Source organism: Ylistrum balloti, unplaced genomic scaffold (assembly GCF_031769215.1).
Source record: "Ylistrum balloti isolate Yb309-2 unplaced genomic scaffold, AGI_CSIRO_Ybal_v1 Utg370042, whole genome shotgun sequence".
NCBI classification, from domain to species: domain Eukaryota; kingdom Metazoa; phylum Mollusca; class Bivalvia; order Pectinida; family Pectinidae; genus Ylistrum; species Ylistrum balloti.
Genome location: NW_026782099.1, coordinates 1,034,030 through 1,047,903, shown reverse-complemented (window position 1 = coordinate 1,047,903; position 13,874 = coordinate 1,034,030). Strand labels below are relative to the sequence as shown.

Below are 13,874 nucleotides of genomic sequence, written 5' to 3'. Positions count from 1 at the left end.
AACTTTCAAATCTTCATTAGACAGTATTATTAATACCCTTTAAGTTTTTGTATTTAGTTACTAAAATAGTATACTTTGTATATCACACGGTATCAATTATTTTGAACAAAATTGTGATGAATTTGGCAGTACAGAGAATTGGTATATTCTAACTTGAATATTTGAGCACTATCAACATGAATTAAAAAGTCCATATGTTGATGTTTTAATAGAATTTTATTGTTCCCATTATATTATACTGGTAGTAACTGTATTTGACAATGAATGACATGTACCTTGTATATAAATATGAAAGATGATGGCAAAATAGGAATTTCTTACAATAATAAACAAAGTAAAATAAATATTGATTTTAACACAAAATAGGACGGTTTACAAAACATCTATAAATAAAGCTTTAAATAAAACAACAAAAGGTAAAACATTTAAAATAATCAAATACAATATTGCACTGAAATTGATTCATCACTAATAAAATCATAATATATCATTTCAATAAGTCGGACTTAAAAAAAAAAAAATAAAAAACATGATTCTGTTAAAAGAACATTGATTAATATTTTCTATCACTACAATTGGTCAGCAATTTTCATAACCCATGTTGTAAAATGTGTGTGGTAGGGAAGAAAGGTGGGGGGAGGGTTTGTGATTGTTTTGTTTTTGTCCCCACGTTCAGACTTTGTTAAATGAGTTATATATATATAGCATGGCTAGTTGATAATATAAATGATTACTTCACAGCTCTACAGGAAATTTCAAACTAAGACTCAATATTCTGACAGAATTTCCTAGGTTGTTATTTATGACAAATGTATTTATACAACGATATTTATTGAAAGATTGAGACTAAAGAAATGCCTGCATTTAGATCAGCTGAACATTCTTGATTTCTAGTGCTAACCAATCTTGACTAGGTTTTCTTAAAGCTATCATACCAAAAATGAACCCTTCAGTGACAGTATCATAAAGCATTAACAAATTTCTTATTCTGACAATGAGTTTTCATCAAATGTAACAAAATAATGAAAATACTGAAAAACCCCTATTCCAAGTCTTAAAAACAAACTATGCAGCCTCAGTGCAGAATCTATATGTTCCCATAAAGGACAATGCAGTGTACTGGTGCAAGTATTAGTTCTGTTTACATTTTGTCCCAGTAATGAGTGAAGGTGTAGAGGGATAAAGGTGATATATAAAACACTAACAGTTAAGTGAAACAAAGGTAGATAATACTGGTCCCTGTTAACTGACATTGTGTGTTCATGACATGGAGCATATCAATATTATGTCATGGAGAGTGCTGTTCTGATATGGTTAACATAGTAATAATTCATAAATATTTTGGTGAGTATACCATCAATTGATTTGTAACTTTCTATTGATATTGTTATGTAATATTTACATTGATATGATACCAGATATGACAAATCTTTCTCTGCTGTAAACATCCCCCAAAAAAATCTTTCTTATTAAGATCAGGTAACCCAGTAGAGTGCCACAAATAGTTTTTTTTCCCCCAAACAATAGTTTGTTTTCGAGTTAACTCGCAACAGCCAGGGTTATATGAGGATAGCTTACATAAGAAATGATATATACAAGTCTGAAACTTTGACAATGATAAATGGGGTAAAAACACTTCAGATCTGATATGACATTAAATAAATAGTTCCAAATCAACATTACTTTTGATATTGAGACATATTTTGTCCAGCAAACTTAATCATCTCATAAAAAACTCTCCAGCTGGAGACTTTTCTTACTTGGTCTCATCACAAAATATGTAATAATAATAAGATATGACAGTATATGAATTATATAATAACTATGCCACTTAAAATGCTATATGTAGTCACACAAAGTTACATTAATAATGTTTGATATTGATACAGTTAACTAATGACATACAGTCATGGCACTAGATCATCTATGGCAACTGCATTTGAATAAATAGTAAATAATTTATTATATTAACTAATCTATCAATATAAATATATTCTGTGTAATTAAGCCATTCTTGACCATAAAATTACAATGATCTTTAATGCACTGTTCCACACAAGTATGTTGTAATAAATGGCTAGTTGATGGTATTCCTATATATAAAGGGAGGCAATCACAAGCAATTTACAAATGTATTCATAAAGGGAGACAATCACGTAGAGACTACACCATATTGTTCTCTTCATTGATGAAGCTCTTGAATAATTCAAATACACCTCTAGATATTCTTCAAACGTATGTGGTATGATATTATGTTAAGCTACCAAGTTCATACAAAAATATTTAGGGGTTCTTTGAACTTCTTTCTTTATGACAAGATATTGAAACGGAGCAGATACTGATTATATCACACATCATGATCACAGGAAAACATGAATCATGCCGTCACAAATAATGAAATCAATTATCTCTACACGACATCTGTTCACATAATGCATTTAACACCATAATCTTAGAATCAATGACATCACAAAGTGATGATTTCTGGATTTGATGACAACCACCAGTTGTGATGAACTCCAGAATTTCATGACATGCTTTGTGTTTGATAAAATCATATTAAGATGATGACAACACTTGATGGCATCTAGTGTTTAAAACAACATTGTCATTACAAAATGTAAATGACAACAAAATTTGATATCAAAGTTATGATGATTCCATGATTTGATGATGTTGTGCTTGGATGAACAAACATCTGATGACATCATGTTTCAATGAACACAAAATATGATGACATCATGTTTAGATCATCACAAAATCCGATGTCATCATGATTAGATTAACAAAAAATCTGATAGCATCAGACTTTGAAGACTCCAGAGGTGATGATTTCAAGTTTTGACAATTTCTAGAGCCTGATTCTCTGAGGGAGGGTCTTGAGAATAGGCTGGTGGTGGTTCCCGAGGAAAAGGTGGCTGGGCATATGCTTGGAGGTCATGAGGAAGTGGCATGGCTGATAGAGGAGGATTACTCTCCTGAAGTGGGGGTGCTGAAATCAAAATATCAAATGGTAATCACAACTAATCTTAAATATTCTTGGCTATAAATCAACATTAAGTGAAAACCACTTATTTTGCAATGGAATTGGGTATCAATTGAGTTGTAACTATCATTGTAGACTACAACATATGAAAAAGCACTGCAATATGTTTACACGGAATAAAACTTTATTGATGAGCTGCTGATGAAAGTACAAAATTTTGTAAGTCAATAACTGTATGAAAATTTGATTACCTGATGGTTGTACAGGGTGGTGGTTGACATTAGTCTGGAATGGTTCACACTCAGAGACTGCCTTTGGTGCTTTGCGGTAAACACGTCCCTGGCTGGACTTCCTTTTACAACAACAACAAACAATGATGACGGCCAATACTGCGATTAGACACACCACACCCACAATGATTCCGATGATGAGACCAATGGACAGCACAAATGCATCCAAGCCATCCATAAACACGTCACCTTGAGAAAATTAATCACAATACTGTACACCTGGTCACATGTCAAAGTTATATGACAGAACTTTATGTAGATATGAAGAAACCACCACAAAATTTCAACCAATAAGATCAGCAGTTGATAACAGTGTACTCCTTATAGGCTGAATTGAAAGTATATACAATAATACATCTGTAGTAATCTGCAGTACCACCTGTATATGGTACAAGTAAGAGTAGGAATAATGAGATGCAACAGAAGTCCTTTTCGTCAATGAGCAAGGTATTGGTTTAATAAAACCACATGAAATCATATTCTACAGAAACGATTCTGGTATTTCAAAATTCCATTGAACCAAAGCTGTATTGGGTTATTTGAGTACAAAATGTTATATTCCTGACCTCTGATATAAAATAATAGCACATATTGTCTAATAGATTTAAATATTTATTATCAGACTTCTCTCTGACAATGAGTCACTACTCGTCAATCTTGTCAATACCTGTTGTTTGACTTTAATCTAACCATGACTTTATTGATTCCTCCATGACAAAGAGTTAATATTTATTGTCATACTTTTCCCTGATTGTGAGTCAATACTTACTTTCAGACTTCTCCCTCACAATGAGCTCAAAGTTGTACAGTTTGGAACTCAACCTCCTCTTTTTTAACAACAGTGTCATGTAACGGCCTGAGCTGCAAACACTGTGGACATCTGATCCACAAGTGAATTTGTTCTGCAGAAAAATCAGAAGTAAGATACTCACATTCTCAAATTCTACATATTACCTGTTTATACTTTTTACTGGAATATCAATATTAGCTTATTTACCTAATATCAGGTATTAGTATTTACCAGTGAATCCTTATTTACCTGGTATCAGGTATTAGTATTTACCAGTGAATCCTTATTTACCTGATATCAGGTATTAGTATTTACCAGTGAATCCTTATTTACCTGGCATCAGGTACTAGTATTTACCAGTGAATCCTTATTTACCTGGTATCAGGTATTAGTATTTACCAGTGAATCCTTATTTACCTGATATCAGGTATTAGTATTTACCAGTGAATCCTTATTTACCTGGCATCAGGTATTAGTATTTACCAGTGAATCCTATTTACCTGATATCAGGTATTACCAGTGAATCCTTATTTACCTGGTATCAGGTATTAGTATTTACCAGTGATTATTTACCTGATATCAGGTATTAGTATTTACCAGTGAATCCTTATTTACCTGGCATCAGGTATTAGTATTTACCAGTGAATCCTTATTTACCTGGCATCAGGTGTTAGTATTTACCAGTGAATCCTTATCTAATTGGTATCAGGTATTAGTATTTACCAGTGAATCCTTATTTACCTGGCATCAGGTATTAGTATTTACTAGTGAATCCTTATTTACCTGATATCAGGTGTTAGTATTTACCAGTGAATCCTTATTTACCTGATATCAGGTGTTAGTATTTACCAGTGAATCCTTATTTACCTGATATCAGGTGTTAGTATTTACCAGTGAATCCTTATTTACCTGATATCAGGTATTAGTATTTACCAGTGAATCCTTATTTACCTGGCATCAGGTGTTAGTATTTACCAGTGAATCCTTATTTAATTGGTATCAGGTATTAGTGTTTACCAGTGAATCCTTATTTACCTGGCATCAGGTATTAGTATTTACCAGTGAATCCTTATTTACCTGGCATCAGGTATTAGTATTTACCAGTGAATCCTTATTTACCTGATATCAGGTATTAGTATTTACCAGTGAATCCTTATTTAACTGGTATCAGGTATTAGTATTTACCAGTGAATCCTTATTTACCTGATATCAGGTATAAGTATTTACCAGTGAATCCTTATTTAACTGGTATAAGGTATTAGTATTCAACTGGGTATCTAGTTTGAGTAATGAGTATAAAGTTAGATAGTTACTAGGGTATCAGTATTTACATGGGTAACTGGTGTAAGTATTTACAAAGGTATCAGCATTTACCAGTGAGTCTATTTCTACCTCAGTATCAGTAGTTACCAATCTACTAATGTTCATTGAGAAGGGAATGATCAGTGGTATTTACTGATCAATTATCAGCTGAAAGATTACTTACCATATAGCTGCCTGAACTGGAATCTTTGTCATACACAAACAGTTCTACATCACAGTTCTCAATGCTGTAGGTGATGAAGTGCAGGCACAACTGGTCATTGCGATTAGCTTTAAAGGATAAGTCACACTGCAGTGTGGAGTAAGCTTCACCACCCTTTGCCAAAACGGTATGCTGTTCATCGTCTATCAGGATGGGATCGGTGGAAGTGCAGTGACCGTACTTGTCAAAATAATCTGTAGAAAACAATGAAACATCTATCAAATAAACTTAACCATTGAATAACCATCATCATGCAATGATTTGATTTATTTATTTTTTTTTTTCATTATTACTTAGCCTCAAGACTTTAAAATCAAAATTACAAGTAGCTGAAAAGGTATTTTACATGTATGCAAATCATCCATTTATCAACATTGCTTAACAGTTTAAGAATAGTAACTTACATGTGCTGGTTATTACTGGTACAATAAGACAGCTGGATATGAAAGTAAAGATAAAAATCCATTGTCCTCCAGCATCCAGATGAAACTGCAGCACCATGCTGGCTTTTAAAATCTATAAGTTACAATGGCAAGGGCAGACAACCCAGAAAAGGGGTCTGGGTTGTAGTTGTGATCACTTGTGCACCCTTGTCCATCTGGATATTCCTGTAAAACACAAAAATTTGAACTACAGGAAACAAAAATTCAGTAGTTTGAATATGAAACAAAATTTCTCTCCTTAATAATTATGATTTGTTCTGACCTGACCTTGAGGCCAGTGAACAATTTATAGAACATAAGATTGAAAAAAAAAATGGCCCAGATATTTTATATACAAGTTAATATACTTTCGTAACAACAACCCATTAATGAACAATTACTTTACAACCCAAAGTTCTTCTTAAAAAGATTACCTGGAATTTCTTATCAGCTAATGTAAACTTGAAAATACCTGTTTCACATGCACGTATGGCCCGCTGCCATACACAAATGTATCTTTCAGAACAATGTGAAGGCTTGACTGTATACGAACTTGTGACTATCATTTCAAAACACCTAGAAACACAAGTCCATTTGAAGTATTCTCATGATAATTTTATACCTTGTTATTGAGTCTGATCAAAGTCTCCTTGGAAAGGAATTAATAAAAACTCCAGGCTTGTATTCCCATCCCATACATATCATATGACGTGTTTAATTGTTGAATATTGAATAGATATATTGTTTAAACTGAAGTCCCCTCGAAAATAAATTTGTTTAAGAAATGTCAAAGAATCATTTCATGATTTTCAATAAATTATGATGGAAACATTGCATATGCAACCCTGCAACTCCAGGTATTCTTACATCACAGCTGGTCTTTTGTGTATTAAAGGTTGGATCAAAATCCCTTGAGAAATTACGTCACTCAAGCGATGTCACTCGTTGGAGATGGCTCAGCTATCAGAAAGCTTGCTATAAATAAGGAGAGCCCCAATAACCGGAATGACTGTTGTAAATAGGAGGTGTCTCAGCTATCAAGCACCACCGACCACTCAACATGTTACATTACTTTAACATAACTTCCAATTAATATTTTCTTTCAATCCAAATCCATGAGAATTAATTATTTAAAACAAAAACCTCAATACATGTATTAAATCTTAAATGTTAGAGTTTCTTTCATTCACTATCTAGGGGATAGGAAAGTCTTATTAATTTGACACTTCTGCTTTCTACAATAAAAACAATCCAATATAACAGACAAAGTTAATTTGTTGTATATAATAATCCCTGTATAAGACTTTCCAAAGGACCTAAACATTATGATGAAAGTTAATGTTATTTGTTTAATTAACATTTGGACAAAGACTGATTCAATACACGGACTGTTTATAGATTTACTGTGTTGAAGTTGGCAATATAGTACTACCACATTGAACAAAAAAGATCAATAATAAGACAATGGCTATGAGAGACATGTATTTTTATATCATGTATAATAGAACGCTATTTGCTTCTGGTATACATAAACTACAAACCCATTTAGATTCTCAGATAAAATGCATGTGTAACTATGTCATATAAATGGGGTAGATATTTTGAACAAGCCCCTCAAGACAAATTTAAAACAATATAACCAGCTGTTATTACAACAGAACAAATATATAAGTGTTCTGTCTGTAAATATAATAAATGCTCCCTTTCTAAGCTTCGCTGGAAGGATTACTGGAGAATCAATATGTTGCTAGCATATTGCTGTGCCCCAGGATTGTCTGTGCCAGCCTGGGGGAGCCAGCGAGATTCATCTCCAATCATAACATCATGTAAAAGTATATATCACAACACGCAAATCTTTATAACACGGCATGTTATTCTAACTTTCTTTTCAATGAAAAATCAGTGATGTTCTTGCTTCCCTTTTCCATACATAACCAATCATCAATGAAAATTTTCAGAGAATAGCAATATGTTATTTTCACGATAGACCAGGGAGTCTTGTTAAACCTGTGCCTCCCTGGTAGAACATAAATAGACTCTGTGACTAAATATTTCCAATCAGCAGTACATGTGGGGGCTTGACTATATATACTGAACTTGTGACTATTCCTGTAGTATACATGGGGGCTCAACTCTGTATATTCAACCAGTGAATATTTCTGCAGTACACATGGGGCCTTGACTCTATAAACTAAACCTCTTACTATTCCTGGAGAACACGTGGAAGCTTGACTGCATATACTAAACCTCTTTCTACTCCTGGAGAACACGTGGAGGCTTGACTGCATATACTAAACCTCTTTCTACTCCTGGAGAACACATGGAGGCTTAACTGTATATACTAAGCCTCTTACTACTCCTGCAGAACAATGTGGAGGCTTGACCGTATACGAACTTGTTACTATTCCTGTAGTACCCAAGGGGGCTCAACTCTGTATATTGAACCTGTGAATATTCCTGCTATACATCTTGGGGCTTGACTCTGTATACCAAACCTCTTACTACTCCTGAAGAACAATGTGGAGGCTTGACTGTATACCAAACCTCTTTCTACTCCTGCAGAACAATGTGGAGGCTTGACTCTATACCAAATTTGTTACTATTCCTGTAGTACACATGGGGGCTCAATTCTGTATACTGAACCTGTGAATATTCCTAATGATTTCTGTATAGTAGCTAGGCCTACTAATGAATGATAATAGGACATAACTTATAAAAATATGTCTGGTTAACTAAGGATTAGGACCCCTACTGTATATGGTCTAGGTTTGACTTACTAAGTATTAATGACCTCTGTAAAAGGACTTTGTCCACTAAGTGTAAGGATCCCTGTACAAGGTTAAGGATCTCTGTATAAGGATAAGGATCCCTGTACAAGGTTAAGGATCTCTGTACAAGGTTAAGGATCTCTGTATAAGGATCTCTGTATAAAGATAAGGATCTCTGTATAAGGATAGGGATGTCTGTATAAGGATAAGGCTCTCTGTATAAGGATAAGGATCTCTGTATAAGGTTAAGGATCTCTGTATAAGGATAAGGATCTCTGTATAAGGATAAGGATCTCTGTAAAAGGATAAGGATCTCTGAATAAAGATAAGGATCTCTGAATAAAGATAAGGATCTCTGTATAAGGATAAGGATCCCTGTACAAGTTTAAGGATCTCTGTATAAGGATAAGGATCTCTGCATAAGTATAAGGATCTCTGAATAAAGATAGGGATCTCTGCATAAGTATAAGGATCTCTGCATAAGGATAAGGATCCCTGTACAAGTATAAGGATCTCTGTATAAAGATAAGGATCTCTGTATAAGGATAGGGATGTCTGTATAAGGATAAGGCTCTCTGTATAAGGATAAGGATCTCTGTATAAAGATAAGGATCTCTGTATAAGGATAAGGATCTCTGTATAAGGATAAGGATCTCTGTATAAGGATAAGGATCTCTGTATAAGGATAAGGATCCCTGTACAAGTTTAAGGATCTCTGTATAAGGATAAGGATCTCTGTATAAAGATAAGGATCCCTGTATAAGGATAAGGATCTCTGTATAAAGATAAGGATCTCTGTATAAGTATCTATGTAAGGACTAGGTCCATTAATTATTAAGGACCTATGTGTGAGGACTAGGTTCACTAAGGACAAGGATCCCCTTATAATGACTAGGTTCACAAAGTATAGGACCTTTGTATAAGGACTAGCTAGGATTAAGATCCTTGTATTAGGGTAATAAAAGTCACCTGTTTTTCCTAACAGGATTCCTTGTGTACATGCAGATCACTAATCAGCTATCTATCCCCCAGTGTAACACTGGTAATCTGATACATAAAGCTTCCTCTGTGGTATACCTCAGTACCCCTGTGATTCACACAGGTTATCCTATCTTCTCTACGTGTCAAAATTAATTTCCAACTCCTCTTCACAAGATGTGGAAGGATCTTAAAAATCAAGGGCGATGTGTAAACCAAATGGAGGCTGTGTGCCAGACTGGCCTCTGCTGCTGCTGCTGGTATGTCAACATACCTCTAGTACAAAGCATTTCATTGATTCAGATCCAGGCACAGATAAGGATAGGGGATAAACATAAAACAGATCAAAAAATTAAAAAAACACCCACACACAGGAAAAAGCCTGCCTCTAGCTTCTTCTGGTACATATAAACAGCAAGTTGTTCAGGTGCTAAGCCTTTCTTTGGTTAGATTATCACAACGAACATAATTAAAAGTTCTTCATTTTTATATTGAAATTATGTTACTGCTGTGTTAAGAAAGTATAGTTGTTCACCTAAAAGAAATACTGATTCCCCTCGGTACGCATCATTTCCTATCTTTTAACTTGGCTCTACAGAATGTACATTCACATTGCTAAAATCTTCAAACATTTATAAAATTGATATCAATGATATAGTTTACTATAGGGAATGTGGTATGTGGTTATCAAGAGTATAGGCTGTTCCTTTATCAACCTGTTCTTTCTAAACCTTCTAACCAGGAAATTGATCACAGCTTTGTCTACAATGGCTGAAACATTGCGTCTAACCACACCTGTGACTAGATTCCTCAAGGCCACATTAACAGAAATGTTAAAGTATGAGTAGGAAAGCTAGTCAAGGTCTTAAATACTCTAAGTATTATTTTTCTCCATTGTTTTCTTGTTTTAAATCATGGAAAGATTGAATCAATGATGATGTGTCTCCTTTAAAGATCAATGATAACTGTTTAACACCAGCAAGCTCCATTTAACAATGCCATCACCTGATTGTCCCTATCATGCAAGATGATCAGTGGGATACACACAGGTACATGTGAGGTGTATTGGACTGTACAGACACCTCAGTCAATATTGATTATCTCATTTATATACACTACTTCAATGCAGCACTTACTCAATCAATGTCAATATGTTACATTCTTTGAATATTAGAGAGTTATTCCCCTTGGGAGCGTGGGTCTAATTGACCTGTGTGTATTGATTGGTGGGAATATACACAGTTGGGTAGGGACACCAATATCAACACCACCACTGGCCTCAAGGATGTTAACATTACTGTGATCAATTGGTTACCACAGCAATACAAATCTGATTAATAATGCTAAGTCAGATTTGGACAGCATGATCTGAGACCAACACATATTATTGAAGAAACAACACAGGACAATATCCAGTATACATGTATTTTAAGGATGACACGATTTTAGGGGTAATGAGTTCTGAGGTGAAATAATCTACTAATAAACATGTAAAGGTTTCTATAGTTGATGTCCACTGTATCATGAGATACAGTAATTATTACTCAAATACATCAGTATGAAAACACGATACCACACTCAAATTATGATATACAATATATAGCAGTATATGTATGCTTCAACGCTACATACAAAAGTACGACATACATATTTGTAACACTTATCTTTCAAACTGTTATAGTATCTTTTATAAACAAGAACTAAAGTAACATTCATTGTACATTTCAAACTACATCAATGTGAAATACAAATTGAATATTGTATGTTTCCTGAAAAAAAAAATCACTTCATATATTGTACATTTAATAATTTCCAAAACTACATAGTATACTTTATATGTTGTACATTATTAAAACTAAAATCTTAAGATAACAGAGGACAATCATAAAAAACAAACAAAAAAATTATTGCTGTTTAACCACATTCAACATGAATACTACCCTCTCTTACCTGATCGTGATAGTCAATTTATATAATAACATTCATTCAGCATCACCCACTGATGAATTTTACAATCATACATGTACCATTGCTGTGCAAGAAACAGACAAGAACAGCAGTGTACTGCCGATCCTTCCAGGTCAGATGAGGATCGGCGCTAAACTCATACCGTTTCCTGGGTAAATGCAATATATACTCGGACGTCAAACTGATTGAAAACTCATTACCTTTACACGGTCTGAAAACCAGAATTACGTTTGTAACACCTCTAAAGGGCACACCAATCTGTATTGACAGACGATGACACCCAAGTGCCTCTGATTATATCAGCAGAATTCTTAGACAATTATTCTTAGAAACATATTTTTAGAGATCAAAAAATGAAACTTGATATATAAACTTAGCAACACGAACATGTTACTATTGTAATATTGATACGAAATGAGGCACTCATATCGGCCTTAAATGAAATTGTCAATCGTGAAATAAAAACAGTGACCCGCCACAGGCACATATATCTGGAATGAAAACAACATAAGCAAAAATCCTGCTATAGTGACTTAATTTTGCTTGAGTTGTTCCAGATACAGGTACCTATGAACCCACAAGTTAAAATGCACCACACCTGACAATCGTAACTCCAGTCTCAGTACCACGGAATACGGTTGAGGGTTCAATGCGAGTATACACGACAATTGAAATAGTACCTTAAAACAACGAAATAACGCTCAACATTACAAAAATGTGTCCTTTTTGTACTATTATGTCTGTGCCACAAATTAAAAATCGAGCTAACTTACCACTCCGTGTTATGTGTTCGTCTCCATGTTGGCTAGTCAGAGCCAGCCTCTGTATCGTTCCTAAACAGAGGGCGCTGCCACTGCTTCCATTACCGATCGATAAACCATTTGACGTATTGCGCGTGAATACAGTGACGCGCTTTTCGATTACAAGTACTCAGCGTGCAGGGTGGTTTATCCTTTTATCGGCCACCATATCAACGAACAGAGAGGCGATGATCAAACGGCCAAACCATATTTACATTTCTTGAATGGTTACCATCGCAACACAGTTAAATATTTTCTTGAAAATGCATGTTGTACTTTTCCTCAAATGTTGATTCGAACAATAATACACCGTGCAGCTTCTGGTAACAAGCAACATCCTAGACTTACGTACCCTGTACTTCAGAAGCGTACAGAACTAGCTAATTCTAATATTCAATTGTTTTGCAATCATTCTCGCATGCATATCAACCATTACAGTTATTCAACACAACCAATTCTTTAATGTTTGATCGGCGGAAGCATTTGACTTATTGAAATTTACCGTGTCCGGCGGAAACTTATTAACGGTATAGCTTTGACTTCGTGATGTACCACACAAACACGCGTACAGCACGGTGTGTATGTATATTTGTACAATGAATTGATCTCTCGTTTCACTAAGCCGATTATAAGCATTGACCACTGATGAATACCATGTGTAAAGGGTTTGTTTATACAACGGCACTTGCAGTAACCTCATCACCTGCGGACGTGATCCCTTATCTCGCAGATGTCGAATACCTCAAAATATTCCATCAATGAAATGTATTTCAACCTGTTTCATCTTTATTTTGGCAATAGAATTTACCTAACTGCTACACTTATTTCTTCTGTATTGCTTCTATTTCCGATAACAAATAAAAATTGAAAATGAAGGCTTGATTCGTAATCAGGCCTACACACCAGAGACGCTTAAGAAAACCTTCAAATAATCCCATTATGTTGTAATGTTACAAAATGTATACTCTGAGATAACATGGTTTCTGTTATTTCTGATATAAAAAGTTATTTACACTGTATATTGTGAAGTAACGTTACACGTGTTCATTACATTATGCATCCTCAATACTCCAGGGGTCACGATCACTTTCACTCTCTACACCCCTTGACCATGTCATGGCAAAATTAGTGGCACAAACGAAGAAATATAATTGGTTCCAAAAGGAAAAAAAATCCAGATCAATCACAGATTGATACGCTTCTTTTGAATATTACATAGGAACGACACGCAACTTCAAAACCATTACAATATACCATTATGCGACCTTCAGATTCGTTTGATCAATATCACAGGATCAAACTAGACTTGTTCACAGTGTCGCACATGAAACCTTCAATTTTGTCATG

The 13,874-nt window shown here is 34.5% G+C and overlaps 1 protein-coding gene across 1 annotated transcript; it reads right to left on the bottom strand.

Moving 5' to 3' along the window:
- Positions 1-281: 281 nt before the first annotated feature.
- Positions 282-12,565, bottom strand: LOC132549082 (uncharacterized). The gene is made up of 6 exons (XM_060212989.1): positions 12,501-12,565; positions 5,996-6,199; positions 5,553-5,785; positions 4,046-4,178; positions 3,238-3,465; positions 282-2,992 (listed from the first exon to the last, which is right to left on the bottom strand). Exons 2-6 carry the CDS (start codon positions 6,090-6,092, stop codon positions 2,835-2,837), a joined length of 849 nt encoding a protein of 282 aa, XP_060068972.1. The 5' UTR covers positions 6,093-6,199; positions 12,501-12,565; the 3' UTR covers positions 282-2,834.
- Positions 12,566-13,874: the final 1,309 nt, after the last annotated feature.